Source organism: Musca vetustissima, unplaced genomic scaffold (assembly GCF_032173495.1).
Source record: "Musca vetustissima isolate MV318-11 ecotype Yass unplaced genomic scaffold, APGP_CSIRO_Mvet_v1 utg4481, whole genome shotgun sequence".
In the NCBI taxonomy this organism is placed as follows: domain Eukaryota; kingdom Metazoa; phylum Arthropoda; class Insecta; order Diptera; family Muscidae; genus Musca; species Musca vetustissima.
This window is the reverse complement of record NW_026883244.1, coordinates 410,693-435,474: the sequence shown is the minus strand read 5'-3', so window position 1 is coordinate 435,474 and position 24,782 is coordinate 410,693. Positions and strand designations below refer to the sequence as shown.

At 29.8% G+C, this 24,782-nt stretch overlaps 2 protein-coding genes across 7 annotated transcripts in view; both read left to right on the top strand.

The window, feature by feature from the left end:
- The first annotated feature begins 1,639 nt into the window (after window positions 1-1,639).
- Window positions 1,640-16,854, top strand: LOC133330108 (G protein alpha q subunit). 6 transcript variants are annotated; one of them, XM_061538581.1, is made up of 8 exons: window positions 1,640-1,850; window positions 3,519-3,703; window positions 3,780-3,934; window positions 6,523-6,651; window positions 7,097-7,226; window positions 7,291-7,444; window positions 9,048-9,155; window positions 16,727-16,854. In XM_061538581.1, exons 1-8 carry the CDS (start codon window positions 1,733-1,735, stop codon window positions 16,807-16,809), a joined length of 1,062 nt encoding a protein of 353 aa, XP_061394565.1. In that variant the 5' UTR covers window positions 1,640-1,732; the 3' UTR covers window positions 16,810-16,854. The 6 variants fall into 6 exon arrangements, with proteins under 6 accessions (XP_061394565.1, XP_061394562.1, XP_061394566.1 ...); XM_061538578.1 differs by lacking the exon at window positions 6,523-6,651 and adding an exon at window positions 4,535-4,663; XM_061538582.1 differs by lacking the exons at window positions 9,048-9,155; window positions 16,727-16,854 and adding exons at window positions 8,641-8,748; window positions 10,590-10,672.
- A 3,479-nt stretch (window positions 16,855-20,333) lies between these two features.
- LOC133330094 (phosphoenolpyruvate carboxykinase [GTP]-like) overlaps window positions 20,334-24,782 on the top strand; it is a 173,672-nt gene continuing 169,223 nt past the window's right edge. The window contains exon 1 of the mRNA XM_061538563.1: window positions 20,334-20,337. The gene's annotated coding sequence lies outside the window, so the exon portion shown is untranslated. The remainder of the gene's footprint in view (window positions 20,338-24,782) is intronic.

The window sequence follows — 24,782 nt, the reverse complement described above, 5'->3', positions numbered from 1 at the left end:
GATATTATATTGTACAAAGTTCTTTTTTTGCAAATAGGATATTCCGTTCGCTCGCATCCCCATTTTGTGTGGGATGTACCAGAAAGTGTGGACCGGTATTTCCTCTCTTCGAAGTTGAACTAAGTTTGAAAGAAATAATAAGATGTCAAAAGTTTGGATGAAATCGGCGGATATTTGTAGATCGGCTCCAAATTTTGAAAACGGATTTGATCCAAAGAAACATGGGTTATATAGTTTTAGCTCAGCTAATATCAGGATGATATAACCCACTTAAATCGTATTGGCAACAATTGATGGTTCAATACCTAACACCTGTCCAGCTGGTGGACTAGGACTAATTGCTGCCTTAATTTTAATAACAAATTATAATGAACAGACAGAGGGACGGATCGATTAATACAACTAATCGAGATATCGGCATGCTAAAAGGATAGCTGGAGATCCACTTTGTAATAGAAGTTCCCATAAGTACAGATTTAAATCAGCTCGGAGATAATATTTTTTTGATCTAGAGTTTTTGGGGTTGGACGAATGATTGATTGGGTCTTTTAATATATTCATTTATTCTATCAACTTCGGAGGGGTCTGAATCACATTTTCCGACAAAATACCAAACCTCGAATTTAAAAAATGCATACTCTCAAAATTGGGAGTCCTGGTATTACCTGATTTAAAAAATCGAAATTATTTTCCATAAAATCTATAAAATTTCATTAATTTACATCCCTTTAAGTTTTTTCTATGTGACAAAAATAATAACAATTCCCCTTTCTCTTTCTCTTCCACAGAAGTACATCAAAGTCAACAACAACAAAATTTGGTTAAAAGTTGGACTGGTTTTATGCTAAAATCACACCAGTGTTTTCCCGAACTCTATATACAAGAAGAAGAACAACAACAGCAACTAGTGTTTCAAATGGTTCTGTCAAAATTCTACTACTAGCAGCAACAAAAGAAGAAGAACAAGAAGAGGAACTACAAGAACAGACAAACTTACATTTAAATAAATAAATAAAAAAACGAACTCTTAGTGGCATTTATATTAACCATTTCCAACAACAACAATAACTACAACAAGAAGAAAAACAAAGCAAGAACGACAACAAGTGATTGAGGAAATTCGGAAGTTTCGGAAGAAGAAAAAGGACTTATAACTCCAAAAACTAACAACAAATACCACCAAGCAACAAGAAATTGTGTGAAAACCAACCCATACAGCAGCAGGATACGGAGGAAGAAATGTTTATTTCAGTTCCAAGATAATTGGAACAGTCTGGACACACTACAACAAACTCCTACTTATCAAAACACAGATATCTAAACAACAACAACAGCAAGTGGCGAAAAAAACCCAATTTTACAACAACCAAATATTTATATTTTGTGTAAATTAGTTTTGTATTAGTGACGTGTGTGTGAGTGTGTTTTCCTTTCCGCAAACATTTGGCCGCCAAACTCAACTCTCATCCTTCTCTGGCTACTTCTTTAACTTGGACTTGGACACCATAACAAAAACATCTAACCTAAGATCTTGATTTTCATTTGTTTTTGGCGTACTCCATTTACGGAATCTTTAGTCTTCTTGTGCAAACTACAACTAATATATAGTTATAATACTACATAGCTTATACCATATATATATTTATAAATATATATATTCACATAATTAGTAAATAATTATTCAACGTGTGGCGTTTAAGCAGCGTTAGCGGCTTAATAACATTTAGTTAGCATGGAGTGCTGTTTATCAGAAGAGGCAAAGGAACAGAAGCGTATCAATCAGGAAATTGAACGACAGCTGCGTCGTGATAAACGAGATGCGCGAAGAGAATTGAAATTACTGCTATTAGGTAAGTTGTTTATCTCTTTTTTTTCTTCTTTTTTAATTCTTAATTTCGTTTTGTTTAGAAATGGAAAGTAGACAGGACGGACCCTATTAAAACCAATTCATTCATTAAATTCTAATTCAGACCATAAAGAAACTGGGTCGGATATATCAATTTTTTTATATCAAACATAAATTACTAATTTGTGTTCAAACATTCAAAGTTCTGTCTTAAATATTACGAGGTCGCCTATCATGATTTAAACAGACGGACGGAAACCGGTTTCAATCAGGAAAGATTTAAGAAGTGTTAAAAGGAACACAAAATAGTTAATTGGGACCCTGAATGAAATATGTCGATTTCAAGCCGGTCCCTAAGACAATCAAATTATAGACTATCAATTCGAAAACTCCTCTGCCCAGGAGATTTCCAATCACCCCTGAATTGAAAGAATTTCAGTAAACTCAGACTTTCATTAGGATGTCCCACTAAATAATATTAGGTTGTCCCATAAGTTTCATCCCTTTTTGCATGGGATATGATCAAATGCCCATGTACCGTTGTCTTGGGAATGTTAGTGTCATCCAATATCTCGGGCACACTATATCGGGAATTTTCAGCGAGAACAGTATTGATAAAGCCCGCATCCGTCGTTACTGTCCGGCCGCTGCGGTCTTCATCTTGCAAATCAAAATTTGCCGGCTCTAAATTTCTTAAACCAATTGCGGAGGGTCCTAATGGTCGTAGAAACACTCCCGCAAACCGTGCAAATCTCTTCTGCAGTGTCCTTTACACTATTGCCTCTTTTTAAGCAATGATGCATAACATGCCGTAAAAGCTTCTTTTGGTTCTCCATATTAAACGAGGCAGAAAAAAAGTGTATGGTACCGAGTCATCCATTTTTCTCCAATAGTAATTAGGGCGACTGCGCCATTATAATCATAGCTGTGCTGAGACCAGATAAACACGTGTAATCTGGGGGTAGGTACTTCTCACATGCTGTTATGGATGGTGGAGGGTCTCCCAGTATAACATTCCAACGGTATTGTTCTACTGCCTGGGACTGTATCTGTATGATTGCTATTCATCTTGTTAATTCGTATATTAAATCATGAATATATCCCTAACAAGGTCCCCGAAATGCGCCCTAAGTGCTGGCGACTTGAAGATATTGTTCCTATTTCTCATGTTATTACAAATAACAGTGGCTTCCCCTAGACGACTTGAAAAGGTAATATGTGGTCAATCATCTTTTCAGACGGCCAAGTGGTTTTAAGGCCTCCGCCTTAATTCGACACTTTGATACGCCGAAAATATGTCTCATCGAAATATCAATTTTAGACCCACTCGCGACTTCTTTCCCCTTAGTGGTCGTCTGTCTCAGAACCACAAGTAGTCTCCATCTTTTGATCAAACAATCATCCGCGTACCTTAATAAGAATTTAAGAACATTAGAATATGTTTTGTGAATTCTAGCTCATCAATGTAGCATATTCCAGATTTCCGTATGGTCTTCAAGATTTGACTTTTGTTATTCAAGGAATTATCCACCTGTCCCTTTCCATTTCAAAATATAATATTTTCCCTCTTTAGAACATTAAACATATAACACCTAAACTTTTTTTATTTTTTTATTTATTTCCATTTTCCTCATTAATCATAAAATATCCATATTTTTTTATTTAAATCTAGGTACTGGTGAATCCGGTAAATCCACATTCATCAAACAGATGCGTATTATTCACGGCAGCGGTTATTCAGACGATGATAAACGTGGCTATATTAAATTAGTGTTTCAAAATATATTCATGGCAATGCAGTCGATGATTAAAGCTATGGATATGTTAAGTATATCATATGGTGTTGCCGATCATGCGGTAAGTTCCACCGTTTTTTTTCTTTTGTGGTAATTTTTTTGATATATAATTTACAATTTTTTTATTATAATTCCAGGAACTTGGTGAACTTGTTATGAGCATTGATTATGAATCAGTAACAACATTTGAAGATCCATATTTGTCAGCCATTAAAACATTATGGGCCGATGCTGGCATTCAAGAATGCTACGATCGACGAAGAGAATATCAATTAACAGATTCAGCTAAATAGTAAGTTTTCTATTTTTATTGTACCGACTTGGACAGATGAAATAAAATTCAAAGAAACTTCATTATCGTTATGGGGGATCAAAGTTGGATATATTTTTATAAACTGTCTGCAGGTTCATTTGTGGTATAGAAAGTTTTTGTTTTAAAACCCAAAAATCGTTATATCGCAAAGTTTTGAAAAATAATGTTATTTGAAAACATAATCACTTATGGCTCGTATATGGATTTCTACATTAAATATATTAAAAAACTCTATTTGGTCATCAATATTCGTTAAAAAAAACATATTTAAAAATACATTTTTAAAAACATTTTAAATAACCCAAATTGAAAAAAATATTTTTCAAAATACACTGCTTGAAAAAAATATTATATATTTATTTAAATTGCCCTCTTTATATCAATATGTAAGTTTCCCAAACACTCCTAATGCGTCCAAATAAAAATTGACGAAAAGACATATATAATCGCATTACATACGTGGTCATCAAAAAATAGTCGTTGTGAAAACCTTAAATAAAAAATAATTGTATTTCTAGAAAACATAAACTAATTATTTTTATATCCTCAATTTTTCATAAATTTATCACTTATCTTTAGTTATCTAATGGATCTTGATCGTGTGGCTCAACCTGATTATTTACCAACGGTACAGGATATTCTACGCGTTCGTGTACCAACAACGGGGATTATTGAATATCCATTTGATTTAGAAGAAATACGATTTAGGTACGAATATGATGTCATTCGGTTGGCGTTTTTTTTATAATCGAAATGAATTTGAATGCTGCATGATGTTGCATGTTCTCTTCTTTGTCACATGTTTATGTTATAATCACTATTGTTTGATTGTTTCGTTACTAACAAATCTCTTCTTCCTTTTCTACTACTAACTAACTAAAACAAATTGCATGTTCGCATTTTTTTTTTGGTGATGGTGAAATAATATATATATTTTGTATATTATGTATTATATTATATATTCACTAAATTATATTTTTATATATAAGTTTAAAATTTTGTACATAATTTTTCCTCAAAGATTTAAATTAAATTAAGTTTCTATCAAATGTTCATTTGAAGATTATTTTTTTAATGGATTAGTTTTAAAATTATTTTTTTAGAAGATTTTCATAAAACATTTCCAGTTTGGTGGATTTGCCAACAATGAATCTAGGATTCGGAATATCCAAGCAAGAAAACAAATTATTGATTTTATCGCGGCGAAGAGTGGATCACAAATGTTGATAGTTTAATTAGAAGGTGGCCCTCAAATGTCAATCCGTTATATATATGTAATATCGATTTAAAGCCACTATGAGTGTCATACACTTTTGGCATGGCAGGCCGGAACATATACAAAACGAAGAACAGACTTTGCACAGCTAATTTTAAAAAACGCGTTGGGGTAGTTCCCATATACAAATATGGGAACTACCCCAAAATTGATAAAAAAATAAGAAATTACAGTAAATTCAAAAAGGTACCCAAATATTTGACTACACTATTAATTATATGGACCCATATATCCTATTTTCTATATCAAACATACATTATAATTTTCAAAGCTCTATCTTAAATATTGATTTTAACAGACGGACGGAAGTAGGTTTCAGGCAAAGTTTCTAACAATCAGGAAATATTTAGAAGTGGTAAATATGTCGATTGCCATTGCGGACTATAAATTTGAAAAGGTACTCTGCCTGGAACAGATTTAAATAGACTCAGGCTTTCATAAGGATGTCCAACAAAATAATGAAATGGTCGGGGATTTGTATCTTATTTAGGACAGTTAAATGTTGCATCACAACACAACCCACATAAGAAGGATCTGGACAATTAATTAGAAAAGGTGTACTTCTATATAGATATTAGTCACCTAACGGGATCAAGAGGGTGTAAATAGCGCGAAATATTGCCCAAGGTCAGAATATAGAACCCCAGAAAGTTAGATTTTCATGGAAGTTGTGTAGGATATAATATGGTCGGACCCATCCGACTATACTGGTTTTTACTTACTTCCTTTCCTATGTAGGTCATGTTTTGTTAATTAAATATATTCGTTTCTAAGGCACTGCCAACTTGTAAAAGTCGTGGAATTTTTTATCTATTCTAGTGTTGTTCTATTTTTTTTTTCCTAATCCAACTATCACCTGTTTTCATCAAATATATATTTTAAGCCCTTCGCCTAATATTTTTTGATACCTCAACAATGTGTCTAATAAAATATCTCTTGGATTTGACTCTACTCGTAATCCGTTCCCCTTATAAACATTGTTTCGGAATCACAAGTAGTATTGGTTACATCAGCATCTCTCTCTTGGGATTGTCACATAATATATGTCATATTCGGAGATAAGCTTAAAATCGTTGATCCAATAAAACCAACTTATTTTTTCCCGCAGTTGGGAATTTTTTGCCTTCATAGGAATTAATTTTCACTTATTATATGTTTACACTAATGATATCAAAAATTATTTATAATCCATATTTTTCACATTTTGGACAGACTTTTTATATTGACTTAGGATACATTCTTCCAAGTCTTATAATAACTCTCTCTCAAAATTTACTATAAATTTATATAGTTATATAAGTGATATACCACGTATTGAACAACCAGACTATTTGCCAACTGAACAAGATATTTTACGTGCTCGTGTACCGACTACAGGTATCTTGGAATATCCATTCGATTTGGATGGCATTGTATTTAGGTAAAAAACAAAACAAATATATTTTGTAATTAAAAAAACACATCGGAAACTCCTGTAAAGGCTAAACGTAAAATGTGAAACTCCCTGGGTTTACATCAGGTTCCCTCAGCGAAAAATACTCTATGCTAATTGTACATTTATAGTTCTGCTTTGTTATAACCAAAATTAGTATTAAAATGTAATTGGATAGTTGTTTTTAAAGTTTGGCAAATATATCATTATTATTAAGCTTTTTTAATTATAATCTTTATCTTACTTTCTGTGCCTAGAAAATAATTTTGTTATGCATTTTCCCATTAACCGCTTTTATGTACATATTGTTTTCCTTTACTTGTTGTTTTTGTACTCTTTTGAAACTATCATATTTGTAATTTATTTGCATACTTAATTCGTGTTTTTTTATATTAATATTTCACAATTTCTTTCCGCTCATCTATCTATACAGAATGGTAGACGTAGGCGGTCAGCGTTCGGAGAGAAGAAAATGGATTCATTGTTTTGAAAATGTAACATCAATCATATTTTTAGTGGCCCTTTCGGAATATGATCAAATTTTATTCGAATCTGATAATGAGGTAAACACGATTGTTTATTTATTATTATTATTATTATTAATCTTTAATTTTTTTATTATTCCAGAATCGTATGGAAGAATCAAAAGCTTTATTTAGAACTATTATTACGTATCCTTGGTTCCAGAATTCATCAGTAATTCTTTTCTTAAATAAGAAAGACTTGTTAGAAGAAAAAATTATGTATTCGCATTTGGTAGATTATTTTCCTGAATATGATGGTAAGTTTCGTAAAAAAGTCCATATTTATAAGTAAATACTACGTAAAAAATACAATTTTGTATCGAAAGCAAAGTTGGAGGGGGCATGATTTCTTTTCGATACAAAATTGTATTTGTTGTACTTAATTTATAAATTTTTATTTTATATTTTTTTATGATTTAAACATGGTTTAGCTATTTTTAATTTTTAGTTCAAATATTAATTAAAAAAGAACAAATGAAACTAAAAAAATACAGTTTTGGGTTACGCCACCTAAACTAACTTCAATCAATCCACCAAATATTTTATGGAATCTTTATTCCTTACAAGTAAAACATACACAAAAATATTTTTGCAAAAAAAAACAATTATTTTCCTTTACTGAAAATTAACTTTATAATTAATTATTTAAATTGCAATTGAAAAACGTTGTACTTTCAAACTTTCCTTTTAGTATTTGCCCCAAGCTCAACTAAAACGAAAGTTTGAGCTTAACCAAACAAATATTTCCTTTTATTTAATGTAGACAATATATTTTTTACTTTAAACAGATTATTTAATATAATTTTTAAAATATTGCCTTGAATTATTATTATAATTATAAAAATGAAGGTCCCAAATGCGATCATGCCGCTGCAAAACAATTTGTTTTAAAGAAATATTTATCGGCCAATCCAGATCCTGAACGTCAATGTTATTCTCATTTTACTACAGCTACAGGTTATTTATTTAAACACTTTCTCTGTCTTCTAAAATATATTCAAGGCATTTATTGATTTTATAATTTAATTATAGTTTTGAAGTATACAAATGCACCATTCATGTGTATATATAATCATACAAAAAAACTTAATTGAATATAGAATACTAAAACAATATTATAATAAAAATAATAAAAAATAAGAAGAACACCCCACCCTTACCTTAATAAAAATTATTAAATTTATTTAATTAAGATGGGAACTCTTTTTTTAATAAGCCCCAATATTCCCTTGTAAATATTTATTAAAATTAATTAAAACTTATGGGACCTGTTTTAAATTATTTATGTTTATAATTTATTTTTATTTTTAATTTATATTAAAATAAATAATTCAATAATTAATTATCCACATAGCTCAACCATGGCAACCAGAGTTGAAATTGTTATTACATTTTCTTTTAATAATTATTATTTAATTGATTAAATTGTTGCCAATAACCCAAACCACCTTAGGTCCCAAATGTGATCATGCCGCCGCAAAACAATTTATTTTAAAGAAATATCTATCGGCGAATCCTGATCCTGAACGTCAATGTTATTCCCATTTTACTACAGCTACAGGTTATCTTTATAAAAAAATTCCAATACCAAAACACAGATCGCTAATACACAACGTCTGCGTATTGTTGTTATAGTTGGCCAAAGCGTAGTCGATATTTTATTGCTAGAATTTATACAATTATTATTCTTTATTACAAATAAATAACTAATTTGAAATGCTATTGTATTTTGCTAGACATGCTTTAATTTATTTCCACCACAAATACTTTTCTTTTTTTCCATGTTGTTATTGCTATTATCTACGATCCTTGTTAATTATATTGCTGCTATTCTCTGCTACGTAATTGTTCGATGAACAGGTCCACAAAGAGATGCCATAGCCGCCCGTGAATTTATATTACGTATGTTTGTGGACTTAAATCCAGATTCGGAGAAAATTATATATTCTCATTTTACATGTGCTACAGGTAAGTGAAATATCGTGAAGGATATGTTCGTGCGTGCGGAGGTCAAGGATATGAGATACACTCAATGTTATTATTAAAACATATTTATTGTCATAAACAACTGCATTTTCAGAGGAAAATATTTCATAAAATGTGATATTCCGTACCGACCAATTGGCCTTTCTAAAGACTTTTGGTCTCTATATAAACCAAGTGGTTTTAATAAAGATCTTTGGTTTCTATATAGACCAATGGGTGTTAATAAAAACCTTTGGTCTTTATACAGACCAATTGGTCTTAATAAAGACCTTTGGTCTCTATATATAGACCAATTGGTCTTAATAAAGACCTTTGGTCTCTATATATAGACCAATTGGTCTTAATAAAGACCTTTGGTCTCTATATAGACCAATTGGTCTATATAAGGACCTTTGGTCTCTATACAGACTAATGGTCTATAAAAAGACCTTTGGCCTATATACAGTCCAATTGGTCTATAAAAAGTCCTTTGGTCTCTATACAGACCAATTGGTCTATATAAAGACATTTGGTCTCTATACAGACCAATTGGTCTATATAAAGACCTTTGGTCTCTATATTGGTTTCTATACAGAAAAAGTGGTCTTTATAAAGAGTTTCCGTACAAACTGACTATTGGGTTGTACACTTGTTAAAAATCGGCCTTATTGGTCGTCCACACTTAAATTAGATGTTATGACTCTTATTCAATTATGGAACTACGTTTGCCTTTTAGTTTGGAAAACCCCCATCTGATATTCTCTCTTCGTTGTGAACTTCTGTATTATCTGTATTATTTATCTTCTGTACATTTATAACTCAGAGGACTTCAAATAAAAAAATCGTTATTAGCCTTGTTCTAGCAAAATTAGAGTCCAGTGGCTTACTATTTTGTCTAAATTTTGAAAAAAAAAAAAAAATAAACAAAGATTTCTGTGTGTCTATTTTTTGCTATTCGTTTTTATAAGTCCTTCATTTTTCTACTGTCTTAACATTGAAATACTTCTTAAGAAAAATTGAAATATTTAACCTGTTTATTATGTTTCACTTCACGATGGGTAAATTCTATTATGTATTTTTTTGCACTTCTCTATTTATGTAATAATTTGAATATATAATTTGAAAAATATCACAGCGTTTAATCGAAAACCTTGAAGGTATTTAAAAACAAATATTTTTTCTATTCTTAATTTTTATATTAATTTTAAATCACACATTTGAGCTAGTTCAGTTTGTTTTTTATGTATGCTTTTGATTTTAGCTTTCTTTGTATTTGGCTTGGAAATCAAATCTTCTTTCAAAAACAAAACTAAATTCTTGAAAATTAATATATTTTATTTCATTTTTTTATTCTTCTTAATATTATTTTCTTTCAATAACTTCTTTCTTTTTTTAAAATAATAACAACCTCTCCCACTTCTTGAAAACGACCAACAGATACTGAAAATATTAAGCTTGTATTTTGCGCTGTAAAAGATACAATCATGCAAAATGCTCTCAAAGAATTCAATTTGGGTTAAATATTTTACATATTGATGATGATGTATGTGATGAGCGTGATCGACATAACTCTGGGTTATATAAACGACAACACAACAACAAAAATTTTCTACCGATTTTATTCCCCCCTCATATATATCTTATATATTTTTTACTTTATTTATTTTTACCACCTCCTTATCTCCCTCGCTATTTTTGAATTGATCGTGGCCGAAAACTGAAAAAAAACTACTACTTGGAGTAAATGGTTAATTTTTTTATTCTCAACTAAAGATATATACGAATTAATTAAAAAATTATAAAAAAAAACAACAAAAAAACGTAATAAACAAAAACGATATTTTAGTAAACAAATTATTTAATTTCATAGTTTTATGGCAGCAAATTTATTTTCATTATAATGTATAGCAAAATTTAATAAAAATTAAAAAGAATGAAAAAAAAATATAAGCCTAAAAACAAAATAAAGTGCCAAAAATATTATTGTTGTTTTATTTTAAATTGTAAAAAATTGTATTTTATTAAACTATTATGTTATTATGAATGTATTTATTTTTTTATTCCCCCGGTGTTTTATTTTTCTCTCTGAGTTAATTTCCTAATTTTTACCTTATTCGTCCTCTATTTATAAAATAAGATAATATTCTACTATATAGAATAACTCAGTGGTTTATAGAAGACCTCCTATTTATAGAAAACCCTAAATACTATTCTATTTATTTATTTATTTATTTTTATTTATTCATTTATGTAATACAAGGCCTATAAGACCATATTTAATATTACGTAGTTAACAACAAACCCGAGCTTATAAAAACTAATATTCATTATAAAATACTAAAATTTAAATTTTTAATTATTCTAAATATTCTTGGCCCCCCAGCCATAAAATACAAACAATAATAAGAAAAGAGATGAGATTATGTCCAGTAAACCAGTAGTAAAAAGAAGAATAATAAATTTCAAAACCACCAATCATTGCAGTAAACCAAAATATAGATGAAGTTTTCTTTTAAACACATTATTAGAATGGGAGAATATTCTTAGATCATATGGCAATAAATTCCAACATCGTGCTACCCTAACTACAAATGATCTTGCATAAATGGATTTATAAATTCTTGGTATCACCACTTGAGGGTTTCGAAGAATGTGAAAAAGAAAACGTGCTGGTTAATGGTTTAGGCTCTCCAGTTTTTATTATATTATAAAATGTCAGTATATTTCGATAAGAAATGAAATTAAAAAAAGAACAACCTAAAAAGCGTTTTACATATTCAGATATAGGTCTTCTGACTGGAACATTATATATAAAACGCACAACAGCATTCAAAGTCCTACGTAACCGAGCAAGATTTATACCAATACAACCTGATATAATTTCAATACCATACAGGATATTTGACAACAGTATAGCATGAGCTACTTTCTTCTTAATATTGATAGGCATATATATATTTGATGCATAAATTTGTCTTAGTGATCCCCAAATTCTACCAGATAAAGTATCTACATGGTGCCGAAACGATAGTTCATTATCAAGAACTACGCCCAATAGTCTATGGTGGGTTACAAAGTCAATTTTATTATTACAAATTTTAATATTTGGATCAGGAAAGACGTTTTTAAACATACCAAACATCATTGCTTTCGTTTTAGACGAGTTTACTGTGAGACAATTTATAGATGCCCAACACAAAAATTGCTGAAGACATGCATTTATTGTACTCTCAAAAACTAATATATTATCATTGTACCCAGTAAATATCAGAAATATATCATCGGCAAACTGGTATGTTTTGCAAGTTTCCGACTCCACATACTCGTGTAAATCATTTACATACAGTATAAACAGTAGAGGACCTAATACGGAACCCTGTGGAATACCATTGTAAAGTGGAACCGTTTCAGACCGAAAACCTTTAACATCAACAAATTGAAATCTCCCTGTAAGATATGAGTGGATTAGTCGACATGCGGTTACTGAAAAGTTGAATTTTTCCCTTAGTTTAGTAATCATATGTTCAACATTTACTGAGTTAAAAGCTTTTGAAATGTCAAGAGATACCAATACATTTACTTTGCCCTCATTAATATTTTGCCGAATAAAATCCGTGGCCTTCAAAAGCAAATGTGTAGCACTGTGACCCTTTCTGAAAGCATATTGATTATCTGTTATTAATCTTGATGTTTGCTCTAAAATTTGATTTTTTATAACGATTTCCACTACTTTGGACAATGCTGGTAGTATTGAGATGGGACGAAGATCATCTGGGCTATTAATATTCTTCAATTTCGGAATGGGCACCACCCGAGCTATTTTCCATGCCTGAGGAAAAACTGAACTCGTCAGTATATTATTCACTAACTGTGAAATATAGTTCGATATATACGGATAGACCAACTTGATGAAATGTATCGGTATTTCGTCAACACCAACCGATTTAGACTTGATATTGGCAAGAGCCTCGAAAATCTCAACGTCTGAAACACACCGAAAAGAGAATGAAGGCATAGTGTCAGGGAACTCATTAAAATTAATTTCACCCGCGGACAAGGAATTATTATGCGCAAAAAAATTATTAATATCATTGACATTCATATTAATTTCAGGCTCATCATAATCAAAACATCCGGAATTTTTTAATATTTTCCACATCCTACTGGAATCAGCATTTCCGAAAAGTCTAGAATAGTATTTCCTTTTTGCCCTGCGTGTTACCGTTCTCGCCTTATTCCGATATTTGCAGTACAAAGACCAATTTTCTTGGGATCGATTAGATTGAAAAGCGGAAAAGGCGAGGTCTCTAATCGATCTGGCAAAAACAACATTTCTAGCTTCAATCCAACGGTCAGATCTATGATGTATTTTCTTTCGAACAATAGGTACACATGAAAAAAGATCACCAAACAGATTCATAATGAGCTTACATTTTATGTTCACATCCGCTGTACAAGAATATGCATTAGCATCAAAGTTATCTAGGATAGAAAATAAATGTTCCCAATTAATTGTATTATAATCTCGATATTCGAAGACCTCAGTGGTTTTTCTTTCAAAACAGGCTTCAATGTTATTATGAATTTATTTTTTTATTCTCCCGGTGTTTTATTTTTCTCTCAGAGTTAATTTCCAAAGTTAGTTACTGCTTAGAGAAGAACTTAGTTATCTTTTATACTTGATTCGTCCTCTATATATAAAATAGCATAATAGTGTACTATATAGAAGGCTTCAGTGGTTTATAGAAGGTCTTCTATTTATAGAAACCCCTAACTACTATTATATTTATGGAAGACTTTAGTGACCTTTCCTTTATAAAAGGCTTCAGTGTTATTATGAATTTATTTTTTATTCTCTCCGTGTTTTATTTTTCTCTCTGAGCTAATTTCCAAACTTAGTTACTGATTAGAGGAGAACTCAGTTATCTTTTATACTTTATTCGTTCTCTATATATAAAATAACACAATAGTCTACTATATAGAAGACCTCAGGGGTTTATAGAAGGCATCCTATTTATAGAAAACCCTAAATATTACTCTATTTATCGATGACCTCACTGGCCTTACCTTTATAACAGGCTTCAGTGGTATTGTAACTTAAGAATACCTTAGTGGTCGTCAATCTAAACATTGGTATTCTACATAGAGAATACACACGTGATTTTTTTTTTATTAAAAGAAGACCTCTTTGTTTCCTCAATGTCTTTTATCTATACAATACATCAGGGATCGTCTAGCTAAAGAAATCCTCATTGGACTTTTGTCTACAGAATATCTCATTTGTATTGTATTCTGTCTAAAGAAGACCTCTTTGATCTACTATCTAACGAAATAGATGTAATCCAACAGTGACGTTATTCCCATTTCTCCAAAGAGAGATTGAGGAGTTCGACACTTGGAGTGAAAATATAACATAATAACAGCACGGATAGTATCAGCGTCTTGTAGAGTGTGAGTTTGGTCTGGCAGGAAGTGGCCTTGTTTCTAAACTGCTTAATTAGAACATAGTAGCATCGGTTGGCCATCACTAACCTTCTCCGAATTTCAAAACTGATGTCATTCGTTTTATTTATGGCGGTACCAAGGTATATAAAATCTTTGAATACCTCGAAGCTGCAGTTTTCAAGTTCCACAGTTGGTCCGAGTCTACTGGACGTCCTGCGCGTTGATACCATCAGCTTGGTCTTCTCGCCGCTTACTGCCAGACCCACTTTGGCAGACTCCTTTTTCAATTTGTTCAAATGTGGCTGTTACCGCTCGCAATGTTCAACCCATTATATCGATGTCATTGGCGTATGCAAGTAGCATATGCTGTTTGGTATACAGAGTGCCATTTCTGTTCACTTTTGCGCCTCTTATGACCTTTGCTAGCAGGATGTTAAAAATAACACACGACAAACTGTCACCTTGTCTGAATCCTCGTTTGGAATTGAAGGGCTTCGATAGGTTCTTTCCGACTTGAACTGCTGACCTTGTGCCACATAAAGTTATCCTGCATAGCCGCATTAATGTTTCAGGAATGCCGATCGTAGGCATGGCTATAAACACCTCTGAACGGATAGGGGTGTCGAATGCGGCTTTATAGTCGATGACCTTATTGACCCCGTCAATGGTGGATTTGCCAGGTCTGAAGACGCATTGGCATGGTCCAATATCATTGACCATTGGTATCAATCGTTCACACAGCACACTGGATAGCACTTTATATGCGATGGGAATAAGACTAATTCCTCTATAGTTGGTACACATCGTCTTGTCTCCTTTTTTGTGCACGGGACACAGGATGTCGATATTCCAATCATTGTATATGCATTCATCTAGCCAAATTGTACTAATAAGCTGATGCATGCTCCTGACCAGCATCTGACCACCAATCTTGAATAGTTTGGCTGGTAACCCATCGGCTCCTGCTGCTTTATTGTTTTTGAGCCGATTAATTGTTTTTATGACCTTATCTTGGATGATGGTGGTATATCTCTTATTGGTTCTGGAGTATCTTCTTCACCGCCCCAATTTGTTACCAAAAGCTTTTCAAAATGCTCCTTACAGATCCTCAACACACTGTCTGTATCTGTCATCAGGTTTCCTTCTTCATCTCTACAGGAGGATGTGCCTGCACCAAAACCTTCGGTTTGGTGTTTTACTCCTTGGTAAAATTTCCGGACTTCATTCTGACTCCTGTACATCTCGATCTGCTCACGCTCACATTTTTTTTCTTAACATTGTGCTACATTAGAAAATTCCAAAAATGTCTTCATATAAAATCGAAGATATGACAAAACAGGGATTAAAAATAGTTTTACGTCATTTTAACACATAAACCAATAGATATAAATAAAAACTGACCTGAAAATGCGAAAATATTACCATTTCGATTGAAAAATCCTGCTGCATCTTTCTAAATACCGAAAATTGGCGATATGTTTTTATAACAGGTATTTTTTGAACATTTTCTGTCTGGAGGTTTAATTTATTATTATGAAACTGAAATGCCAGAAAACAGCCACTTCGTTAAAAATGTTCCTCCTCTAATACGTTTAATATATTACAAATATTACTTCGGTTAAAAAAATGCGACTTGCAAATGCCTAAAATACCCTCCAGTCGATGTTTTCTGTTACTAAGAATTGGACATTTGCAGGTTAGACCTCCCCAAAAGAAGTCACTTCTTCATGTAGGGTGGTCGAATCTGCAATTTAAGCATTTACTTTGTAATTTCCTGAACTAATAAAACACCGACTTAAAGCACTGTGCACAAACTTGCCAAGATAATGATGCTACAGTCAAACTTCCGTAACTCGGCCTCTCATTATCCCGAACAAAATCTTCGAGTTATAGGATTAATCACAAATTGTCTCCATAGTGATACTGGCACTATATGTGCTTCGACTATAAATGAGTTTATACGAACCAAGTGTTTGAATATGTTGGACAATTTTTAAGAAAATAAATTTATTCAAATCATACCCATACCATACGACTTCATTGAAGGAGTCACATTGATTCCACTTTTTTATATTTTTTAATACATTATATTCCTTTTTAATAATCTCCTCTCTTCTCCTTTAATTTAGATACGGAAAATATACGATTTGTGTTTGCAGCTGTTAAGGATACAATTCTTCAATCAAATCTAAAGGAATATAATTTAGTCTAAAACGGGTCATTATTTAGACACAGCAACCACACAACAACAACAACAAACAAAAGAACTAATTTTGTGATTTTATTAATTATGAATAATAAATTCCTTCTTTTTTCACTACAACAACAAAAACAAAACACCCAAAACAAAGAATATAACCCCCCCCCCCCCCCCCCCCCCCCCCCAAAAAAAAAAATCCAATAACAGCAGATCAAGAAAACAAAATTATAAAATTAATTGATTACAAAAACAACAACAAAAAAGGAGAACAACAAAATAAAATTCTTTAATAATAAAAATAAAACCCAAGAAGAAAAACATAAAGCACAAAAAATCATAAAAAATATTTGAGTACATAATAAAAAAATAAAAACAAAAACAGTGTACTAATTTAATAAAACAAAAAATAAATAAGATGAGAAAAAAAAAACAAAAACAAAATTTTATAACGCTAATTATAACAAATTATATACTTTATATATATAAAAAACAAAAATATAATTAAAAAAATAAAACTATAATAAATGAAAAAAAGAAATAATATGAGAAGAAGAAGAACACAAACAGCAAAAAAATTAATTGGGTTTTGAAACAAAATTAATGTAAACAGCAACAAAGAACAAGCCGATTTAATATTCCCTGATTAATAATTTTTCCAAAATAATAAATAAAATACAACAACAAGATTCAAGAAAAGGCCCAAGAAACAAGATTTTTTTATTCGGAGGAAGCTAGAGAAGAAAAAACAAAACAACTGGAAGATGAAGAAAATAACAGATCTGCGTGATGCGGTACTAAACATATATATACGGACTAAATTATAATTTAATTTGTAATAGAACAAAATAAATAAATTATACTAACCCCCTCTTCCGATACCCCATTCATTATGTTTCCCCCCTCTGTGTGAACAATATACATACATATAATACTAACATCCAATTTATATATGTTCTTTTTTTTGTGTTAAATTATTTCTTTTTATGTCCAAAAAATATAAAATTCAATATTGAATTGCTACAACTACCAAAACAACAAAATACACACACGCACACAACTGTTACTAAAATATAATAAAAAGAAATACATTTAACAAAACATAAATAAGTAAAAATAAAATTGTAACAACCACAACAAAAAAGTATCAGAAGCATCAGCAAAAAGAAAACTCCTACAGATTTAAGAAACACACACATATATATATTTAAATCAAATAAATATATTTAATAAAATAAAATATAAAAGAAAAAACAAATTCTCCAACTTCTTCTTCTATATCTCCTCTCTCACTCCTCTTATATACTGTTTAATACATAAGTTTTAATATAAAACAAACAAAAAACAAATTCAAAATGTATGAATCAAAACAAACACACAAACACCTTACAAAGAATACAAAAAAAATGAAACATCCATTTTGAAGAGCTGCCTTGTTTAATAAATTAATTAATAAATATATGTTTGCGAAAATATTATAAAAAAAATAAAACAAAAAGCATACCTATCCTTGTCCCTTCCCCCCACCCCAAAACTCCCATTCATTATATTTACCAAAAACAAAATACACGCACATACTTTATTTATATGTTCAAATGGCAATTTGAGGAAAAATTAAAGAAAATAGTTTAAAATTTTGTAATTAAAAAAAATTATAATTCTAAAATAGTTTATTTTTATTATCAATTGTATTTATAATAAATCTCTTATATAATTTATTAAAATGATGTGATTTAAAATATTTTTTTTTTTAGAGTAACATTTTAATCATTTTTTCCATAAAAGGCGGAACCATACCAAAATTCAAGTATGACTCGATGATGAAAACGAAGGGCTTACTACCAATATCCTGGTATTTGGAAAAATAGTTAATCTCAATCTTGCAACTGTTTTTTTTTTTTTTTTGAATGCCCAAAATATAGGAACTTAAGAGCAACCTTTCCCCCTTTATGGCCCAATGTTGCCCACAGGCAACAAAATGTTTTAGAGCTTATAGTTTTTATACAGCTAGAAGATATGCATTCTTTGGATTTCCTATGTCAAGCCAAAATGTGTACAGTACTAATTTGTGTATACAGTCCAAATTATTTATATCGCTTCGTATTCAAAATGTACGAATTTTGTCATCAGAATTATTTTTAATAGAGAATAATTTAAAATGATTTTTTTGTCGATTTTGCATTTGGTTTTTCAGAAAGAATGTACTGTGTCTCCCGAATGCAAGGATGTAGCGATGTCAAATGTTGTCCATATTCTATCTAGGATAGTTGCATTAAATCTGTGAACAGAAAATTGTTTTATGATTACGGAAAAAAACCGGGGCTCAAAGGGTTAATATCCTTTCTGACACCAAAAATGGTTGCCACCTAAAGGAACAGGCCAACGCAACGCCATTCTATAAATCCTTAAACAAAGGGATCAAGTCTCAAAAAATGGATTGGATACTAAGTCACTTGAATTTGAATGGTGAAAAATTTTATAAGACATTGCCTCGGCGCCAGAATTTAAATATCACACACGATCTGCTATGTGTCTGTTTTGAGGTAAAATTGATGTCGAACGGATTGCCATGTGTTACTCCAAACCTGTCAAATTCGTTCGATACGTAAGGATATTTTCTTGAAAATTTCCTAACAAATCTAAGGTTTATTCTGGTGAAAAGGAATTCCTGGCCAAACATATAATCAATTTTACTTGAGAATTTTCACTGGAAGCCACATTGGACTTTCTTTCTTAATGGTTATAAAGATTAAGAGGTTTAAATCTATGAAATAAAGTCAAAAATGTTGTTATATTTTATTTCATTATTCTTTTAAATTTGTTAATTGTTTTAATTTCAATTTCAATTTATTTCATAAACGAGAATCTAGCCCAAATGGCCAAAAGCGATTCAAAAAACAACAAAATATTTAATCCAAAATACATGTCAATATTTTTTTTAAATATAATAATTACTCCCTAATTGCCATTTAACATATAAATAGAAAACAACATAGTCAAACACAACACCCTTGATAATCCCTAAAATAACTCCCTCCCCAATTCCCTCCTTCCCCCAAACTAACTCATAATATAATACAAATATTTTTGTTTTCTTGTCTCATAAACAAAAAATTATTTTTTAAAAAAAACCAAAATTATATTTGTAAATTAAAAATATAATAATAAAAGAAAACTATACAACAACAAACAAAACACTAATGAGTATATGTTTTTTTTAATAAAATATATAAATATATATTTATATTAATTGTTTTCCTTAATTTATAATGTGTCCTATAAAACAAAAACTAAAAACGTAATAAATTAATGTGTAAACATAATTTTTTTGTTTAATGTTTTTATTTTGTTTTTTCCTTTCCCCCTTCTAGTATCATTCGTAATTTTTTTATCATAATCATAATTTAAACCAACAAACACACACAAACAAATAATAATTAATTATATACATAATAATTATATTTTATTGTATTTTTAATAAAACGAAAAATTTTATTATTAAATGTCTCCTTATATATTATTATTATTTACAAAACAACTTTTATTTGTTTTTTGTTTTCTAATTTCTACATAATTATTATTACCACTACAAAGAAAGAAAAACAAAATAAAACATATTTTTTTGTTTGTTTTTATTTTATAATTTATAGAAGAAGAATAGAATGAAAAAAAAACAGAAACCCCCAAAAGTAAATGTTAAATTTTTGTGTCATATATATATTTTTATAATTATGATTTTTATTTTTTAATCTAAAATAAACTACGGAAAAGAAGAAAGAAGAAAAAAAAAACAATATTTAATATTAATAATTTATATGCGCACATTCAACAACAAAAAATAAAAAAAAAAAATCAATAAAGTGGATAAAAAATAAAGAAAAAAAAACATTACCAAACTAATTTTGTTATAATTTTTTTAGTTATTTTTTATTGTAATTTTTTATATATTTGATGTATGTTTTTACTTTTCATTTCCTGTATTGTTTTTTTATCAACTTTGTATCTGCTCCTCCCAATAAGTGTAAATCAAAACTACAGATGACTCGCCTGGGAAATATATAATTTGAAGAATATTGAAAATTTCGAAAATTCTACAGCAGCCGTTTAAAAAAAATTCTCATAAATTAGAGAATTTTTATAAATTTTGTATACATTTATAAAAATTTTTTATAGCTTGTGCGACTGACTCTTGATGCGTTGTTGATATTGACCTCGCTGCCGACGATTTGCCTTGAGTATCTTCTTTCTAATGGACGTGGCGCTTGCCTTGCAGGTGCAGAAGTGCACAGTGGAGTCCCCTTCCAACTTCGTTAACTTCGTGAATGTTAAAAAAATTTTTGGAATTGTAGCAGTTTTTTCTACTATACCATATTCCTGCTTAATCTTCTTCTGTTTCAAAATCCAGATTCAAAAAGGCTGTGTTCAATAGTGACGATAGGGTTAGGTGAGTAGGTTTTGGCTGGACTGCTTTCGGTGACGGGTATTAACCGAGCACTGGATTTACCCTGTATTGCTGTAATTGCTTTCTCAACTGGATCAGTTTGAACTCCATTCCGTCCTGCTCAATAGTCCTGTTGACATATGGGGTTCTCTTTTGTAGCTTTGGACCTCTGCCTCTCTCTTCAAATGATGAAAATGCTTCCTGACATGCCTGTGAGTTGAATGCCTATCCTAAGGTGGTGGATTGTATGGCTTTCAACAATTTCTATTATATAATAATTTATATTATATTTCTATTATTTAATAATTTATATTCTATTTCTATTATTTAATAATTTATTTTTTGTTGTTTACTGAAACCTTCGATTCGATTTGATCATATAAAAAATGTAAAGGTAGTAGATTCTATTATTTAATTTTTTTCATTTACTGATATATGTTATTCATTTCAATGTGTATTTTAAATTATAAAATTAATTTTTTTATAGATTTAATTTTTTTAACTAACATTTATGCATTTTTCCGGGAAAAATATTTCTATGGTCGTCAAGGAAAATATTGAAATTAAAAAAGTGTTGTATAAAGCTTTAAATAAATAAACATTAATGTAAACAACCACTCACACAAATACAACAACATCATCACACACATATAACAAATATATAAATTAATAAAAAAAAAAAACAAAATATAATAATACAATTTTATTAAATATTTACAAATAAACTGAAAACATGATTAGCTTTTAAAAAGCTTCAATATTCACACACACACAAAAGGTTTTTAAAAATAATTTTTAAGGTATATTTATTTTTTTATCTGTAATTTGTTATTACATATTTTTAATTTAAAATGTTTTTGTTTTACAATATGTATTTTAATTTGTTTCCGTCCAAAAAAAATAATTATATATTTTTGAGAAAATGTTGTATTTAAATGCTTTCTTTTTCTAAATTATTTGTTTACAATATATTTTCATTATACATATTATTATATTTTATTTTTAATGCACATGTCGTTGTTGCTGTAGATTTAAAAGAAAAACAAACAAACAAAAAATAGACAACAACAATGTTTGAAATGGGGACCATTTTTACAAGTTCCTCTCTCCATACACACACATACATTTCAAAACCAAAAGCAGGAATAAAATGAAACAGCAAGAAATAAAATGAAAAAATGAAATTAAAAAAAAAACAAGCAAACACACAAATATTTAAAGAAAATATTTTTTTTTATTTTTATTTAGTCAATTTGTTTTACTTATTTAAAATAATAAAGAAAAATAAATATTTCTATTTATTTCAAATATTTTTTTAAGTAAAACAATGAAATGTGCATACATATTGGCATATGGATTTTAATGTTTTTTTTATTTTTTTATGAGTTTTCTCAAGTTTAATAAATTTTGAGCACCAAGAAAATTTTTAACAATTTATAATGCTCTGTAATTTTAGATTTGGAAAACCTTACAAACCTTTGGTAGTTTCAATTTGTTTACATCCTACTCCACTCCACTGAGCCTGTGCATTTTGTGTGTAGCATCCATAAGGGAACTATATAGATTCATGGCCGTTTTTGAGGTTATGTTTAGAATTGACTTTTTGAATCGATTTAATCAAGTCCATATGTCTTGTATTTGTAAGCATATTAATGACCGCTTTTATATTACAAGGATGTATAATTTCGTCCGATTTCATGAAAATGCTGCACTTAAAGCCACTACGTATGTCTGATTGACAAGACATTTTGTGCATTCAACTGCAATGAATCTAAAATGAAGTGTATCGAATTTAATTAAAATAGATTTAGTTTTAAGCATAACTCTCATGCAAAACTTCTTTCCGATTTACATCAAAACTTGGTATCGGCTGCTGACTTGAGTTTACAGTGTCATGTGCGAAGTTGGCATTAAATAGCTTCAATATTTTTAATATAGCTCCCTATATATAACTAAGTCCCGATTCAAATATACAGCCTTATTCTGGACATCATCAATTCACCGTAAATTTTCTTCGCTCTTCCCTTTAAAGATATTCAGATAATTCGAAATCGATTTAAAAATGTCCATCCTTGCAAACTTAAATCAAATTCAAAGATGGGAAATATTGGTCCACTTCTTCTGGGTACATCCCACACTGAATGCACAATGAATAGGTAGTCCATTTATCGCAGCTGATGTCTTGATTAACTGTCAAAGTGGGTAATTTCTACTTGAATTCGATGTGCAGTGTTGCCAACCATTTGAAATATTATATGGAAAATTTTGACAGATAATCGAGACAAAAACAAAAGTTTTTGTTTTGATATATCACCTTATTATTGCATCACCATTCTATCCATTAAAATCAGCTTTATTCTGGACATCAATTCACCGTGAATTTTTTTCGCTCTTCCCTTTAAAGATTTTCTGAACCAAAACTCGCAGCGATTTTTTTTTGCATTCTCGCTTTCGCCTTATTCTGAATGAAGTTAGAAAGTGAAAAAATTAGCTATTCTGGATTACAGGAAGTGGGAGAATGTTATGACATTTTGTGCGAAATTTTTCGCTAATTAATTTAAAAGAAGCTGACAACAAAAATATAACTTTTAAATATTTTTATGAAAAATATCTACACAGCAAAATCGTCATAGAAGATTTTGAATATTATATGTAAATGATTTTATGCATATTTTTAATTTCAAAAGAACAAATAAAATGCCATTGGAAATCTTATTAATAAGGATGCATAAGGCAATACGGAATATTTAAGCCGGGTTTGAAGCATATTGAAGTCAAAAAAAGACGTTTTGTGTGAGAATCTGTCTCTTCAAAAAAAAAAAATATATATATTTATATACATATATATATATATATAAAACTCAAATAGAAATTTTGAATGAAAAATAATAAAGCTAACTAATTTTTCTTTAAAAATTATATTGTGCATGATTTTAGGGACGAAATAAAGTCATTAAATAATTGTCCACTTTAAAAATTTGTGGAGACAAAATATCGAAATTAAATAAATTGTGAAATCATAAAGTGCGATTTAATTTAATTCAATCGCAAATTTCTACCCATAATAATAGAAATAATTCACAATAATGGATTTTGACAGCAAACTCAAGAAGCAGCTAATAAACAGCTGGTCTCCCTGGACGACCTTATTTATAGGCCTTGTTGTTGCACCAAATTGCATCAAAACAATAAACAGCTGTTTCACATGCCATATTTTATGTTGCCATATTTTCAAACTTTAATTTATTTTCTTTTAATTATAAAGCATTTTTACAGCGGATCCTTCACATATTTCACATTTTTTTGTTATAAAGTTGTTGCATCAAAACAACAAACAGCTGTTTCATATGTCATATTGTATGTTGCTATATTTGTAAGCTTTTTTTATTACAAAGCAGTTTTACTGTGGATTCTTTACATATTTCAAATGTGTATTGTTATAAAGTTTAAATAACAGTAACAAAGAAACAATGTTTAATAAAAGAATAAGTCATTAAATAAAATATTGAAAAAGGTTACAAAATTAAATCACAATGGGGCAGCACAC